This window comes from Diaphorina citri, unplaced genomic scaffold (genome assembly GCF_000475195.1).
Source record: "Diaphorina citri unplaced genomic scaffold, Diaci psyllid genome assembly version 1.1 scaffold93, whole genome shotgun sequence".
Lineage (NCBI taxonomy): Eukaryota > Metazoa > Arthropoda > Insecta > Hemiptera > Psyllidae > Diaphorina > Diaphorina citri.
The window spans coordinates 19,338-37,721 of record NW_007377530.1 but is presented as its reverse complement, the minus strand read 5'-3'; the positions used below and the strand labels follow the sequence as shown (position 1 = coordinate 37,721).

General features: G+C 37.8%; 1 protein-coding gene across 1 annotated transcript; it reads left to right on the top strand.

Annotated features, from left to right (window-relative positions):
* The first annotated feature begins 7,558 nt into the window (after positions 1 to 7,558).
* Positions 7,559 to 8,908, top strand: LOC103524332 (alpha-glucosidase-like). Its single transcript, XM_008489347.2, has 3 exons — positions 7,559 to 7,642; positions 8,068 to 8,314; positions 8,850 to 8,908. The coding sequence occupies exons 1-3, from the start codon at positions 7,559 to 7,561 to the stop codon at positions 8,906 to 8,908; spliced, it is 390 nt and encodes a 129-aa protein (XP_008487569.2).
* The last annotated feature ends 9,476 nt before the right edge of the window (positions 8,909 to 18,384 follow it).

The window sequence follows — 18,384 nt, the reverse complement described above, 5'->3', positions numbered from 1 at the left end:
GTAATTGTAGTTCATAATTTGCCATTTTCCAGATTTTTTCGTCAAATGTTAGATAATAGGAAAAAGGGCCTTTTTCCAATCCATTCTCAAGTTTATTTTTATAATTATTACACTTCGTCTAACATCTTTCCAGAGAGCAATTTAGAACATCATTTTCAATTGTGAGCTGAGCTAGTGAGCTATGTCTGATGAGGAGGAACGGAATAAATGATTCCTGGGTTATTGCTCTGGCAGAAACTGTCACAATGCAGGTGATATGCAAGCTATACCTTGACATACAAAAGATATTTAACGAGAATGTAATATCATGGTATTAATTAACTTTCTTACGCTTCTAGATTTTCCGGATTTGCTCGTGTTACTCGTATATTTACATTCCTGGTGGCTTTTATCAAGTTGTGTTCAAGAACTAGGGCTACATTATCATAGATTTTACTCGTAATTGCCAGCAAATGAGCAAGTCCTTTTTGGCTGGCAACGCAAGATTAGTGAAAGTTGAAGTCAAATTGTCTTGAACTATTCGTGGAAAAAATTCCAAGCACTGTCATCCAGTTGTCCACAACCAAATTCTGAAATATCTTTATTAATTAACGAAAAGCTCGACCTACCTTTTATCCTCTCCAACCCTTTAGTTACCAGGTGTTTGAACAATCTGCAAATCTGGGGGGCTTTCCTGGAAAAACTTCGCCTTTTACATTGTTATTACTATTATATATATTTTGTTTCGAAAAATTATGACATAATACATAGGTATTCAGAAGGAAACATTACGTCAATTGCGTGCTATCGATGAGTTCGTCGCAGTGACGTCATTTTGTCGTCAGAATATTTGTGAAGTGCGAATTGCAGAGCTGCCTTCAGGAACAGGTAGCAACAGACTATGAAAAACAGAAGGACATGAATTTTCCAATTCTTTCCAACAAAAGATTTTGGACGATCTTATTGAGGGTTTAGGTATAGAGATGTTTAACTTTTCTAGAGATCTTTTATCAGTAGTAGTTGTCTAACACTCATATTTATGAACAAAATGCTGGCTCTTAAGTTCGTGCTAAGCATAGTCTCAAGGCATTTGATTGGTCAATTTTGACTTGAGACTGATCTAAGAACGATCATTCTTGTTCATAAATACGAGTGTCAGAGAAAAGAGGTAGGTAAGCGTCGGGTTTTAACGAGAGCCACAGAGAAGAACATCCTTGAAAACATCCTTAAATTTCAAACTCCATCCGATGCTGTCGGAATGAAAAGGGTTACGTTTGTCAGAAATTTCAAATTTCTTAACAATGTCAAACTTTCCTGTTCCTTCCTCTCCGATAATTCTCCTCTTCCCTCATTCATCCGTTCCCTCTTTGCTGTCATCTTTCTTCGCCCATCTCTTGTTTCCATCGTTGTGTTCCCGAGCATATTGAAATACTTCACAACCCTGATATTCTCTCTCTCCTGCTGCTCAAGGCTAGTATTTAATTAGTTTAATTTTCATTATGAAGTTAAAGGAATTTCATTTACATATTATCGTCATACGTTGGGTGTGCGTCGCAGGCGAGAATTCCTGACGAGGAGAAGGGTAAAGGAGTCAAGGGGGAAATATCCCAATAGCAAACGGGATTTCCATATTAGCTCCCGAGTCCAGATTTTTCAGCATTGTTCATTATTGAAATTGGTGGTCTCATAGGGATACTAAGAAAATGTATGTATAACACCACAGTTTTAGTTCTAAACTTCTAAACCCTCAATCCTTCCAACATTGTGGGTTTATGGTATGTACAATGTCTAATATACGTCTATCTCACGAACACCAAAAAAAACATCTATCTTCTTTGCCTCTCACTCATCGGTAGTGTCCGTAATCCGCAATCGATTTTTCATTCTAGTCTTCTTTACACAATTATTGGTTTATCCCGAGATGATGAACTTCAAATTTTGGAGCATCACTGAGGGCAGCTCTTTTTATGACCAACCACATGCCTGGAAAGCATTTCTGAAGGGACTTATATCTTTCCTCAAGCATTCGAAAAAGTACAAATTATGCTAAGTTTTTCTGCCCAAGGAGTTCAAAGTTTTCGAGTGAGAAGTCCTTACAGGAAGTCCCTGATATCTGACATGTTCCAGTGAGGTAACACAATTTCGTCTTGACAGCAAATCAACATGTTCTCCTGCAAAAGGTTGGTCCACATTATCAAGAGTGTTTCTTTTCATGTCCTTGCTTTCGTTTTGCTCGTTAACTATGTCACCTGAAGCCTTTTGTGTCATTCGGGCAGAGACATTCTTTCAAAACTTTGACAATGTAGTCCAGGTAGTCCTATGTTTTACCCTTTTTAACAGTCAAAGGATACTAAAGTCACTGTTTTTCCATAATTTCCATTAATTTTGTGAACAACCAAAGGATAACTGCCATAATGCCACATAAATTAGACATTTGATATCAAGATAAAGGCAAATTATTCCCCTGTTTTCAGTCACTTTGAATAAGGGTACGAATGTTACTGGTGAAACCATGACAATAACATTCATACTTTGTACGAGTATGTTATCACAGGTAGTGTTGTTATGATCCATGATGAAGACTTCATTTTCTGTAACAAGCTAACAAGTAAACGAATGATTTCCAGGAAAAAAGCTCGGAAAATGAATGCACTTAGCTCCTTTATGTACGACTATATCTCTAAACATTCTGCAAACTCCAGGTTTAACAAATTTATAATGGTACATTCCCCTGTTTTCAGTCACTTTGAATAAGGGTACGAATGTTACTGGTGAAACCATGACAGTAACATTCATACTTTGTACGAGTATGTTATCACAGGTAGTGTTGTTATGATCCATGATGAACACTTCATTTTCTGTAACAAGCTAACAAGTAAACGAATGATTTCCAGGAAAAAAAAGTTCGGAAAATGAATGCACTTAGCTCCTTTATGTACGACTATATCTCTAAACACTCTGCAAACTCCAGGTTTAACAAATTTATAATGGTAAAGTATCCGAGTATCGAATAAAATGTGCTTTATTGAATTTAAAAAGCGTGCCGTTCGGAAAATGAATGCACTTAGCTCCTTTATGTACGACTATATCTCTAAACATTCTGCAAACTCCAGGTTTAACAAATTTATAATGGTATCCAATTTTTTACACGGCAATGTGTTACATAAATGGAAAGAAAAAATAGGAGAACTGAATTCTGTTACATTTACATAATTCCGGATTAGTGTATTATATTAATTTATACTTGGAAGAAATTATTCATGTACCTTCTCATTATGTTTAATTTATATCAACTGTGCTGAAACACCTGAACAGTTGTCATAGTATAATGGTAAAGTATCCGAGTATCGAATAAAATGTGCTTTATTGAATTTAAAAAGCGTGCCACACGTTCAATGGTAGATATTATATCAAAATCAAATTAAAATAAAAATGTTTATGCTATAGATATAGTTGCGGTAAATGTACATTAAAACCTAATATTGTTAGTCTGGAAAAACATTAAAACATACGGGGTATCCAAAGAAAATGGTTCCATTGTTGGTTATGCTACCAAACGAGAAAATATTGTTTATGTCCAAATCAGTGTTACCTGCTAGCTGAATTAAATTATTAACAATCTTTTGGTTTTAGTGAACTCTAATATTGTTAGTCTGGAAAAACATTAAAACATACGGGGTATCCAAAGAAAATGGTTCCATTGTTGGTTATGGTACCAAACGAGAAAATATTGTTTATGTCCAAATCAGTGTTACCTGCTAGCTGAATTAAATTATTAACAATCTTTTGGTTTTAGGAATGGAAGTTACCGTTTGAGACCACTGTTGTTCTCTATTGTAAATTTCGTAATTTATAAATAAATCAACGACGCATACTATTATAATATTGGTCTATGTTTATAAAAATCTTCAAAATAAGAAATGGCAAACCGAATGGAAGTTACCTTTTGAGACCACTGTTGTTCTCTATTGTAAATTTCGTAATTTATAAATAAATCAACGACGCATACTATTATAATATTGGTCTATGTTTATACACTAGCGGTAAAGACGGTAAGCCGGTATCACTTTGATTACTCTGGACGTAAGGGGTTTTTAACACTTGGATAATTTCACAACACTTTCTTCTGTTCTCATGATCCCTGGCCCCTTTATTATGGAAATCTTCTAGGCATTCATTATGTCCATGGATTTTCAAGGTGTCTTTCTAATTTCTTTAGATAATTCCTTCAGACATGTCAAACTGCTTCTTGCTACTATTACCAGTTAGAAGGAAGGGGGTTAATAGGGTATTTTTTTACTTTCTTTTTTTTTTAAGATATCTTTACTACTTAACACCCAGCACCTAATGACTTGCTGATAATATTAGCAGCCAAAGAATATTAATATGGTGTAATTAATTTTTTAACTGTGAAATACAGGGTGTCTGCGAGGGAATATTCTGAAGTCACAACTTCTTCGTCCTTATTCATAAAGTTGAAGGGAAGTAAGAGAAAAGTTGAGGTGAAAATGCCGAAAAACCATGAAACTCTGTTGACGTCATGGACGTCTTTATGACTGAAATATACGAGGCCAGTTGAGTCCAACTAATGGTCTTGTATAATGACCACTGGTGCTCAATAACGTTCCAGTGCAGGACAGAATCAATTGGGTACATAGCTGTACAGAAGTCCATTTTGTCCGACCGGACTGGAATGGTACTGGACGCCAGTAGTGTTCACTGTATGGCAATAGTTGGACTTACTTTACATTCCGTGTCCGCTTTGACCAATGACCGTGTCAGATACTCCTCTTCCAATATTCTGCAACTTGGATCGCTGCATCATTAATTTGCTGGTTCGTTGCGGGTAGCACCTACGTTTGGGCAGACGAGAAGATGGAACTCGTCTTGGATAGATCCAAAGTCGCATAAATCATCTTCACTGAGTGCCCATTTCTTCATGTTCTTCTTACATTTAGACACTTTTGTTCTTAGGCGGTTCAGTAGTTGGACTGTCTGCTGGCCTCGTGTAATCTAGCTTATCCAGCCATCATTAGGGAAAGCCTCTCAGTGCAAACTGTAGATATATTTAAATATGTACCGAATGGAAGTTACCTTTTGAGACTACTGTTGTTCTCTATTGTAAATTTCGTAATTTATAAATAAATCAACGACGCATACTATTATAATATAGGTCTATGTTTATACACTAGCGGTAAAGACGGTAAGCCGGTATCACTTTGATTACTCTGGACGTAAGGGGTTTTTAACACTTGGATAATATACTTGGAAGAAATTATTCATGTACCTTCTCATTATGTTTAATTTATATCAACTGTGCTGAAACACCTGAACAGTTGTCATAGTCTGACGACCCGTTTTTCTTACGCTTCTAAATTTCCCGGATTTGCTCGTGTTACTCGTACATTTGCATTCCTGGTGGCTTTTACCAATTTGTGTTCAAGAACTAGGGCTACATTATCATAGATTTTACTCGTAATTGCCAGGAAATGAGCAAGTCCTTTTTGGCTGGCAACGCAAGATTAGTGAAAGTTGAAGTCGAATTGTCTTGAACTACTCGTGGAAAAAATTCCAAGCACTGTCATCCAGTTGTCCACAACCAAATTCTGAAATATCTTCAAAATAAGAAATGGCAAACGGAATGGAAGTTACCGTTTGAGACCACTGTTGTTCTCTATTGTAAATTTCGTAATTTATAAATAAATCAACGACGCATACTATTATAATATTGGTCTATGTTTATACACTAGCGGTAAAGACGGTAAGCCGGTATCACTTTGATTACTCTGGACGTAAGGGGTTTTTAACACTTGGATAATTTCACAACACTTTCTTCTGTTCTCATGATCCCTGGCCCCTTTATTATGGAAATCTTCTAGGCATTCATTATGTCCATGGATTTTCAAGGTGTCTTTCTAATTTCTTTAGAATCTTTAGATAATTCCTTCAGACATGTCAAACTGCTTCTTGCTACTATTACCAGTTAGAAGGAAGGGGGTTAATAGGGTATTTTTTTACTTTCTTTTTTTTTTATGAAAAGAAACTTAAGAAACCAATGAATAATTTTTCAACAGGAATCTTCAAATGAATCTTTTCTTGCAATTATTTCAATAGTTGGATTTAATTTGAAGAGTTTTTTCATCTCCCCCAGGCTGCAGAACAAGGGATAATCAGTTGAAATCTCAGCATGTCAGCAAGTTTGCCATATCATACCTACTTTGTCTGGTCAGATGGTGTACAAAAGTAATCTTACGGGGTACAAAGCTACAAAAAAGACGCAAAATGACCTTTAACAATCACAAGTTAACTGTCAATATTGCAAGTTCTATTGCATTTAACCATATTTTATTGTAATTACTATTTTATCTCAATACCTACAAGCTACAAACGGAAACAATCATTCGTAATAATCCAAAATAGAAACCATTGTATAATTGTACAAGCACTTCTATCATATCCATTACCAATTCATTTATTTGCATAGCCAGCTTGGTTTTCTAGCACAAAGTGCTTTTGGATCGATCTTATCTACTCATAAAAACATAATGTGCTGATTGTACTGAGTGGTGAGTGGGCTAACTACATTTTCAACGCGTTACATTTCATGAAAATATAAACCTAGGGCCAGACTAAGGGGCAGTGGTATGATAGATTGAGGTGCAATCTTACTGTGTACTGCTATGCTTTTTGGTGACCGGGGTTTTAGCCTACATTCAGAGACAAGCTACCCGCCTGCTACCTCTAACCTCACCCAGCTTGAGTGGGACCGGGAAATGTCAGCAGCACACTATTGCCCCGTTGGTCGCCCGTTCTAAGTTACTCTTTGACAAATGGAGTGTGACAGAAGCCATGCGCTGTGTTCCAATCCATTCAAACCCAATTTTAAAGTAGGCGCTATCCACGTATTGCCACTAATTAGAAAATTACCTTGGTAGGTGTTAGGAGTCATTCACGGGATTGTCTTATCTGAGAACCGAGGAGCTCTTTTCAAAAGATAATATGTCACTTTACCCCTTCATCGACACGACGTGATTTTCACCTCTGTGTTCAAAATAGATTGTTCAAAATCCTGCGATTCAACTCTACAAGAATAATTCCCAGATAAAGTCCCTGAACTTCTCGAATGAACATCTGAGACTGATTTACTGTTTGATATCCGAGCAGTTGAATCCGCCCCTGAACATAATTTAGAGCCTGTTCAAGATATCTTTACTACTTAACACCCAGCACCTAATGACTTGCTGATAATATTAGCAGCCAAAGAATATTAATATGGTGTAATTAATTTTTTAACTGTGAAATACAGGGTGTCTGCGAGGGAATATTCTGAAGTCACAACTTCTTCGTCCTTATTCATAAAGTTGAAGGGAAGTAAGAGAAAAGTTGAGGTGAAAATGCCGAAAAACCATGAAACTCTGTTGACGTCATGGACGTCTTTATGACTGAAATATACGAGGCCAGTTGAGTCCAACTAATGGTCTTGTATAATGACCACTGGTGCTCAATAACGTTCCAGTGCAGGACAGAATCAATTGGGTACATAGCTGTACAGAAGTCCATTTTGTCCGACCGGACTGGAATGGTACTGGACGCCAGTAGTGTTCACTCTATGGCAATAGTTGGACTTACTTTACATTCCGTGTCCGCTTTGACCAATGACCGTGTCAGATACTCTTCTTCCAGTATTCTATGGATAAGGCAAGGGAGATATACGTAAATCCTGCTAGAAATACTCTGACAGCATGAAACCTACCCTAGCTTCTTCTTCGCCTTTTCCCGTGTTCAGACGGGGTCGACGTTTTTCGTCAGCCTCTCAATCAGCCCTAACTAGGGTGGTTGTTTTGGGCTGACACTTGGTTTTGGCTACAACCGTAGGTGTATCAACCATCTATCTCTCATTTATATCTTTATTTGAATTTAAAATCATTTCTACCTCATTTTAAGGGTAAAAAGTATGTCCGAGAAGTACGCTGTGTCATTTTGGCAATCCAAATTTGAGGCAGTTTGTCATCTACAAAGGTCGTTCCAAAATGGAAGAATGGCTTTTCATTTTCTTTGCTCTAACGCGTTGAAAATTTCTCTCCCCAGTACGACAATCACGATAACCCCCGCGTAACCAACCGGTTGGGTAAGGAGCTCGCCGACGCCTATCTTATGATCTCCCTACTCATGCCGGGGGTCGGAGTCACGTACTACGGGGATGAGATTGGCATGGAGGGCCCTCTAGTGCGCAACGATGAGAGGCGTGACCCGAACAATGCGGGCGGGGCGCGCGCAGATGAAACGAGAGACCCGGAACGCACGCCCATGCAATGGGACAGCACCAAACATGCAGGTGAGTGGGGAGGGTTGAGGGTTTGGATCCCGGGATTGTTAAAGTAGCTTTAGTCCAGCCACTCACTATCAGGTGGACCTGACAGGTACGCCTGTAAGGTCTACCTGATAGTGTCTGTGCTCATCAGGTATCAGGTAGACCTGACAGGCGGACCTTTTTAGCTGTACCTGTCAAGTCTAGGAACTTGATAGTCAGTGGCTAGACATCTATTGAATGATGTTGATAGGACAATTATTTGTAGTTCTATTGAAGAGCTTGGAGCTTTTAAAGGCCATTATTGAAGTGTGCATAAAGCAAAGGAAAGAGTCAGCAGGAAGAACAAAGACGAAGACGAGTGTGTACCAGGCACTGTTTCGGGTAACTTTTGTATGCTACTCGAGCGAAGATTGAATCTACTCACACTACCAAATCATTGATATCAAATTATCAACATCAAAATGATCAATATAAACAATATCACCTCATAACGAGATGAAACTGAGGAAAGCAATCAATATTTACCAATAGCAACACCATGAAGCCATGCATATTCAAGATGTGCCACTCAACTTGGGAGTCACTCCAGTCACTCAGCTGGAGCTAAGTGTTAATTAACGTGAAAATGTTTGACATTCCATATTTGATGAGGTACAAGGAAGGTCTTGTAATAGGTTCTATTACAAGAATTTCACTCTCTTGATCAATTGGTATTCATTCACATTCATAGGTTGCGTCTTCTCTGGGAGTAGGTAGCTCTCTATTTCTTCAATGATCTCATCTCTCCACTTTGCTCTGTCTTGCGCCAGCCTCTTGATTACCACGTATGTTGGTCCATTTTAATTGGTATACCAGGCAGTAATTTCAGAACAGTTCAGTTTTCAACTAGGTATGTAGGTATCAATTCGTCAATAGGTAATGGTCTCCAGTTAGGTGTGACCTGAGTGCACCTATCAGCCAGTCTGCGTGCCAGGAAACATGTACATTGGCGTACATGTACATTGGCGACTTGGCGTACATGTACATTGGTGTACATGTACATTACGTACGTGTTGGTTTACTCGAGTATATTGCATTATCTTATCAGTAATTCTAGACACTAAAAGATGTGTTCTTTTAGTGGGGTTTTGGGTTTCCCTAAAACAATAGTAAAAAATATTGCAATTAGCATTCCATTACAGTACATTTCGACAAGTTGATAGACCAGAATATAAAAAGATGGGATAAAATTTTCGATTGGGAGCGTTGTTAGAAAACAATATTTTGGAATTTTTAGTGAAAAAAACTTGTAGATTTATCATTTTGTTTTTATCATAATAATCTCAGTGCTGTGAAATGTGTGTGTATGTGTGTGAAATGTGAATGCTACGAATACAAATCAAAACACTCACTTTTTCGGAACTAAATTCATGAAAACAATACTTTCCTATTCAATACCTATGAGGAAAAACTCATTGGAAAAATAAAAGGAAATGCCATTTATGTACCTACGTGTCTATCTATGCCTGAGATATCTGGAGTTCAAGGCTTATCCTGTGTTGGGAAACTATGCGACGTGTAAGCAATATCCAGAAACCCGAACACAACTGACCCATGATGTATTGACAAGTCGATTAATTATGTTTTGTTGAATGTCTGGCGTTAGTTTTTTTTTTTATTGGGTGTGAATCAATCAGTAAATCAAATGGGGCCATACATGCTCGTACATACAGATAAATCATAGAAGCAACAATACCCACCGTCAATCTAAGCATTCTATTAGATCAGTACAAAAGGGCATTTCAATGTTGTACTCAATTGAACTAAAGCAAAAGGACAGTGACTTGTCAGAGGAGGGTCATTTCAGTCACCTTGCTGAATGACACTAGTGGGTCATTTTAAAGACAGGAGTCAAAATGTCAATGACCTAGATATTTACGTTTTAATAAAAGTACATGAAAACTGTGTCTCTAATTTGCACCTAAAATGTACCACCTTACGGACCAAACAGATAGTTCGCTGTGTGGAAAAAAGTACCTTGAACATAGGTAGTTTTTGGTGACTAAAAATGTTGGTTAGTGTATTTTTTCATCCTGGAACCCGGAATGAAAAAGCCCTGTAAAAGTCAAGAAAAGAGCCAAGAAGAGAGAAGAATTCAATGTCATTCCATACCACTCTTTTCGTAGGTACAAAGAAGATGGTTTCGAATTTCGAACATTCATTACACAAAAACGTTTGACCTTTGTACTTTCTTTTGACCTTTTGGCCGCAGCAATGTGAAGTTATGACTTATTGGGGACGCCACCACTGTAAAAAATCGTAATGTACTTGTAGATACTGCCAGATCGTTTCTAGAAGTGACTTAAGTAACATTTTTTGGTGACTAAAAATGTTGGTTAGTGTATTTTTTCATCCTGGAACCCGGAATGACCTCTGGATATTGGTAAAAGCCCTGTAAAAGTCAAGAAAAGAGCCAAGAAGAGAGAAAGAAGTATTCAATGTCATTCCATACCACTCTTTTCGTAGATACAAAGAAGATGGTTTCGAATTTCGAACATTCATCACACAAAAACGTTTGACCTTTGTACTTTCTTTTGACCTTTTGGCCGCAGCAATGTGACTTATTGGGGACGCCACCACTGTAAAAAATCGTAATGTACTTGTAGATACTGCCAGATCGTTTCTAGAAGTGACTTAAGTAACACTTTGTCGCAAGATCCTTGCCTAACAGTATGGACAAACATAGTAGGTAATTGATCATGTCAATAGCTGATATTGAGAGACCTCTTGGACGCCTCTGCCAATGTCCTTTTGACACTGTTATAATCATAGTCTGGACAGAATAGTCAACAGATGGACTGTAAAATTATCTTCCCTCATTTGAGTTCCAATAAGAGTCATACAAAGCTGTAAAATCAACGAGAATCTGTGAAGTGCTCATTCATTTACATATCTGGAATATATCAGAAGTAATTGCACACCAAAAGACTTGAACCTAAACCAAATGAGTACTTTGTCGCAAGATCCTTGCCTAACTATGAGCAAACAAAGTAGGTAATTGATCATGTCAATACCTCTTGGACGCCTCTGCCAATGTCCTTTTGACACTGTTGTATCATAGTCTGGACTCTGGATAGAATAGTAAATAAGATAGACTGTGAAACTATCTTCAATTCTTCACTCATTTGAGTTCCAATAAGAGTCATACAAAGCTGTATAATCAACAAGAATCTGTGAAGTGCTCATTCATTTACATATCTGGAATATATCAGAAGTAATTGCACACCAAAAGACTTGAACCTAAACCAAATGAGCTCCCTAAGCGACCAAGTATCCGTATGTTTGAGGTTTGAAGCAAATCAGAGATGTGCTAAAGACGTGTCTGCCGTTCAATTCAATATGATTAATTTCTACAGTTCAATCAATACGTAAGCGAAATACTGTTTGCTATTAGTAGATCTCAAGATCTCACCACTCAGCTTAAAAAAAACAACCTTAGATCCCGATTCCCGGTTGCTACTTGAGAATCAGAAATACTGAACGTTGGTCAACTCCCGGATGAGAGTGGATTGCTCCCTTCCATCTTCATTTTTTATCCCTAAACCTTATGCATATAAATTTTTTCTCACTCTAATCCTATTATAAATAAAAAGTGGTTGTTGGCATTTAAATTGGAATAAATGTAATGGAGGCAATGAATGGTGCAGGGGAGAGGCGCTTCCAAAGGACTATCTCCGCTGAGGAGGTGTTGGAGATTTGTTTGGAGGTGTCCTCACCTCAAATGTTTGGAGGTTTAAAGCACCCACTACCGGTCACAAAAACTAAAAGGTAGACTCCAGAGCAGTTAGTTCTTGAAGAAGTTCCATGTCCAGCACGTGTGTACCAGATATTTGCAATTTTTCAAGATGATTTTGTCCCAAAAGTTTCACATATCATATTTTTTCGGTGATTGTCCAAAAAATTATGTTCTGTTTCACTGTTCGGTCCCACTGGTGCTTAATTACTTAATTACCCATAATGGTGCTTAATTAATTGCTTATTCATACTACACAAACGAGACTTTTACCTGTAGTACCAGAGGTTTGGTAGAGGGAACTGTAAAAACAGAGATCTTATCGTCCCGAAATCGTAGAAAGAAGGAGACTAGAATACAGGAGAGAGCCAGCCGATCCCAGAACGAACCTTATATGCTTAGTGTAAAGTCCGCTCCGGGCGGGAATCGAAATCGCCACCTATCGCTCTTGCACTTACAAGGCAGGCGCGCTTCCTTCTTCCTCGTTCGGTCCCACTGGTGGCTGGTGGTTAATTACTTAATTACCCATGATAGTGCTTAATTAATTGCTTATTCATACTACACAAACGGGACTTTTAGCTGTAGAGTAGTACCAGAGGTTTGGTAGAGGGAACTGGAAAAACAGAGATCTTATCGTCCCGAAATCCTAGAAAGAAGGAGGCTAGGATACAGAAGAGAGCCAGCCGATCCCGGAACGAACCTTATCTGCTTAGTGTAAAGTCCGCTCCGGGCGGGAATCGAAATCGCCACCTATCGCTCTTGCACTTACAAGGCAGGCGCGCTTCCTTCTTCCTTCCAAGCTAACTAGGTTGGCAGCGTACTTTTTGCTGATAGATATTTTGAGGACATGTGACACTGAAGAAGTTAAGTATAAAATAATCATAATCTTTCCTTTTATTACCCTACAGTTTTCTCCTTCCTCTTCCGTTCTTTCCTCCCTCTTCTTCCTTCTCCTCCACCTCCTCTTCCTCTTTCTGACATATACCTGACATTTAAAAAAGTGAAGTTATTAAAATTAAAAAAAAAAACTGCGTAGGATATTTTGAGGACATGTGACACTGAAGAGGTTAAGTATAAAATAATCATAATCTTTCCTTTTATTACCCTACAGTTTTCTCCTTCCTCTTCCGTTCTTTCCTCCCTCTTCTCCTCCACCTCCTCTTCCTCTTTCTGACATATACCTGACATTTAAAAAAGTGAAGTTATTAAAATTAAAAAAAACTGCGTATTTTTTTTCATCATTGTTATTATTTATTTGCAGTTCCCCTTCTTAATTTAATTACTGAAACAGTATTATAATAGCGTTCCCAGCTTGGCAGGTAGCCAACAGCTTTGAGTTTAACCAGGAGTTTGTTTTGATAGAGCTTTTAACCTGAAATAGCATGATATTAAGTTTTTATTATATTGACGGTGTTTCTTGGATTTTTAATTGGATATTCGACTTGTAACGCTAAGGCTGTTTTATTTGACCCATGGACTTGAGCTTTCTTTTTAGTTCAGTAAAAATATAAAGGGTGACGGTCTTGAAATCTTGAAAATTAAGATCGTAACACATATTGAATATTTTCTTATTTTAATTTTACTTTCTTAAATCAAAAAAAGTTAGGTATTAAGTTTTTATTATATTGACGGTGTTTCTTGGATTTTTAATTGGATAATCGACTTGTAACGCTAAGGCTGTTTTATTTGACCCATGGACTTGAGCTTTTTTTTTAGTTCAGTAAAAATATAAAGGGTGACGGTCTTGAAATCTTGAAAATTAAGATCGTGACAGATATTGAATATTTTATTTTAATTTTATTTTCTTAAATAAAAAAAAGTTGATTGGCAATGGCTGGGGCCTAGTCTAAAATAATTGTCATTCATCATTGTGCAAAAAGATAGCGTAGCATACGGGGGGAACTCAAAACAAGGTGCCCCAATATTCTTCGCCTGCGTACACCCGGTATAAAATTATAAATTAATTTCAAAAAGTGCATTAACTGTATTATAAGGGGGTGATTTTCATTTCAGAAATGATCCCCCCTTCGCCTTACTTTTTTGCTGAAGGAAAATATTGATACTAGGTAGAAACATTCATTCAGTGTTCAGACAGAAGAATTTCTTCCAATTCCAATTCAGTTTAGTCTGAGAGCATACAGCGATACAGTCGTGCTAGCGTGTTTACTTTTTCAAAATTCTTATCAGTGAAAAAAAGATAAAAAACAAAATAACACGAATTTTTCTCTGCTAATTAATTATCATTCTTTTTTTTTAAACCTTAATTTTTCTAATTGGGTTGTTTGTGTGCTTGATGTTTATTTGCGATTAATTTCTGTGAATTTTTCTCGTTCGTTATCACCCAAAACCTTAATTTTTCTAATTGGGTTGTTTGTGTGCTTGATGTTTATTTGCGATTAATTTCTGTGAATTTTTCTTGTTCGTTATCACCCGGTTTGATTACTTTGTTTACGAATGCATATTTTTAATTTCCAATTAAAAGTTGGTTTTGTTGTTTTACGAATTTAATACGTTCGTTTCAGCGGGTGTTGTGTTTTAAATATTTTTTGTGAGTGTGAAAAAAATTGCGTCAACCCAAAAAAAAAAATATATCCTAAAAATATTTATCTAGGTACCTACTCGAATTTTTCACAACAAAAATTAAAAATAAAATATTATTTGTAACATCTATAATTTTTTAAGAAATTATTGTGATTATTTTACAAAAAAAAAAAAATTGTCATAACAAAAAGTAAAAATAATACAGTCAAAGGTTAAAAAATACGTACTAATACTCCTACTTTCATTGAATTGAAAACTCGCGTTTTTCCTCTATTTTTTTTCAAAACTTCTGAAATTTCTAACCAAAAATTCGTCACGATTGTGCACTAAGGCCCATTTGGATTTTTCAACCCCTGTTGACTATCACTGGATTCCTATCTGGATTTATTTAATTCCTGAAAAGAGTGACTTTTTGGATACCTATTTGGACACAAAAATTGCTGGATCTTATTAGCAGAAGGATAACTAAGAATTTTCTAATCAAGGTACGTTTTTTACTATACCTATTTTCACTATTTTTAATCAAGGTACCTACTATGAAAAGACTATTTTCATTAATTTGTTTTGAATGTTGTTGATTCCTTTATTGTTTTGGTATTTTTGAAGGGTATTTATTAGGACTGGAAGTAGGACTATAACTCTCTGTGTAGTTGTTAGGTCAGTATTTCCGATACTGGGGTCGGGTGAAAGTTCATTGTTTTTCCTAAACTTGTTATCCGGACTATTTGGTTAATTAGTTTCCCCTTGACCTGGTCCGGTGGTCCCTTATCTGGACTTGTTATTTTGATGAATATTCAATTTCCAGGCATTATTCTAATACCTTCTGAAGAATAGGGCGAGGGAACAGGGGTTGATTTGGGATGCAATCAGCCTCATGAGGACTTGAAATTTTAGCGAAATCTCGGTTTTGTACAGATCCGATTGGCATTTGGCATTATGTGGTTCCAGGAAGAGGGAATTTCGGCTTTCCACAGTGCCGCGGTCAAAAGAAAGGAAAACTTCTAAGAGTAGTCAGCATGTATAGAGGCCTTGCGATAGAAAATCTCACAAAGATGATGCATGAGGATTGAGAAACCATCATAATCATGGATCCTATTATTTTCATTGAATTTCTTCTTGATCTGCGTGCAATTTTTATGTGTTAATAATCCACCAATACCACCGTTAATGGTAAATTCGCCAATTTGCCAAAACCTATAAGTATGTGATACCAAGTGGCCAATTAGAGATCGAACAAGATACGTGGTGAGCCATGGAGCTTGTATTGTTGTGCTCATCTCTGATCCTGATCTAGAGGGGGAAAAGAAAAACATAATAGGAAAAAACTTCCTAATTAAACCCCCTCTCCGCCACCATACCACACCTGTAATTTCTTCGAACTCTCCGAAACGCCATTTTCTCTGCTTTTGAAACTAATGAAAATCATACATCAACTTTCCCCTTACCAAAATAGTGTGCAAGCATAATTCAATTTAATTAGTTCATTAGAATAATTAAAAACAAACAACGGCCAGTGTCGAAAACACGGGGGGCTTGTGTGACCCCTTCAAAATTTGGTAATCCTGTCGAAGCGTAGAGCTGAATTTCGAGTCTGCTGAAAAATTGTCCAAATAAATCGCGCAAAACTTTCTTCGAGTCTGCTGGAAATCGAACCCTGAACTTCTGCCATGGAAAGCTGTTTTGATAACCAGTGTCGAAAACACGGGGGGCTTGTGTGACCCCTTCAAACTTTGGTAATCCTGTCGAAGCGTAGAGCTGAATTTCGAGTCTGCTGGAAAATTGTCCAAACAAATCGCGCAAAACTTTCTTCGAGTCTGCTGGAAATCGAACCCTGAACTTCTGCCATGGAAAGCTGTTTTGATACCCATGAACTAAGCTTGGAGGTATAGGTACTTAGGTATAGGCCGTAGGTATTCATTTGTGTCATATGCTACTATTGAATTCCTTGAGGACTTGAGTACAAATCCAGTCAAAAAGTGACCGGGAAGAAAAACTGAGTTCAAGATTATAATCTTCTTCTTAGTAGGGAACAACCTCTGTTTCCGAGTTGGTAGCACACTAGGCTTGTACGCCGGAGGTCCCGGGTTTGATTCCTGGCGGGCACTTAGGTAGGCCGTAGGTATTCATTTGTGTCATATGCTACTATTGAATTCCTTGAGGACTTGAGTATAAATCCAGTCAAAAAGTGACCGGGAAGAAAAACTGAGTTCAAGATTATAATCTTCTTCTTAGTAGGGAACAGCCTCTGTTTCCGAGTAGGTAGCACACTAGGCTTCTACGCCGGAGGTTTTGGCTTCGATTCCTGGCGGGCTCGAAGTTATTTCGGCTCTGTGCTAGAGTTATCGGGTAACAAACAGGCTTACAGACAAACTAAATGGAACAGTGTCTCGTTAAAACTTAGACCTCCCTTCGCTCAATGAAGAAAGCCAAAAATCTTGTCTTTGGCTACGCCACTAGCTCATAAACGACCCCCGAGGCCTTTGCCATGGCTTTGGCCCCCCCGAGTACGCTCGTAATGTAGACATTAGGAAAATAATTATTTCGTTGGTATAATTTTATTGATTTATAACTCATTAGCCTAATTATGAGCCTGGTAAGTCTGGAAAAGGTGGTCGCGCAATTAAACAGCGTGTAAACGGAAACCGTTCGGTCCTATTTTGATGGAGTGAAGAAAAAGAAATTAGGCAATGGCGATTGACCATAGTCTAGAGTTATGATGTGTAGACTATGATCGCTGCTTAACAAATAATGTCTGAAATCTGGATTATAGAAAACCTTAACGCCTCAAACTAGGTCCTACACGCCTTAAACTAGGTCCTACACGCCTTAAACTAGGACCTACACGCCTTAAACTAGGACCTACACGCCTTAAACTAGGTCCTACACGCCTTAAACTAGGTCCTACACGCCTTAAACTAGGATAAGGATAAAAGGATAGAACAGGATTCTTGAGATGAAGCTGAGCACTTTGGACGAATGGAATTATCTGATTTGGTCAATCGGTTGATTTGGGATGCAATCAGCCTCATGAGGACTTGAAATTTTAGCGAAATCTCGGTTTTGTACAGACCCAATTGGAATTTGGCATTATGTGGTTCCAGGAAGAGGGAATTTCGGCTTTCCACAGTGCCGCGGTCAAAAGAAAAGGAAAACTTCCAAGTTTGATCACATAGTCCTCCCAATTCATCACACCCGACTATGTTAGATGGGAATGTCATGTTTCCCAACGCAATGTCATGTTTTCATGCGACGAGACAATTCGTATAATTATGGCGACTTTATGTCTTTCTTCTCTCTAGTTCCTCTTCAGTGTGCTTCGGACAAGGGACAAGTAGGTATTTAGTAGTGTCGCGTTTACGTCTCTACCACATTAGAAGCGTAACCGCGCTACGCCACCTATATAACTTAAGGGCTGCCGCTCATTGGTTATACGTAGTCGCCGAACCATTTAGAAGCGCGGACTCTGGCGATGGCGCCTGAAAATGCAAACCTATGAAAATGAAACAGACCTCTCATACTGGAGCCTACCTAGTATTCTGACAGAGTGGTCCATATCATTAGTGTAGCTAAAGCCTGCCACTCACGATCCGACAGATCTAGATCTGTCCGACGCCGACGGTCGAAGCTTGGACGACCTATGATAAAGTACAGGGTGGCGCACAACTGATGACTATAAGAATTCTATAGTCAACCTAGCTATCTTTGTACAGCCATGCTCTAAGTAGAATTTTACAGTAAGCCTAGCTATCTTTGTACAGCCATGCTCTAAGTAGAATTCTAC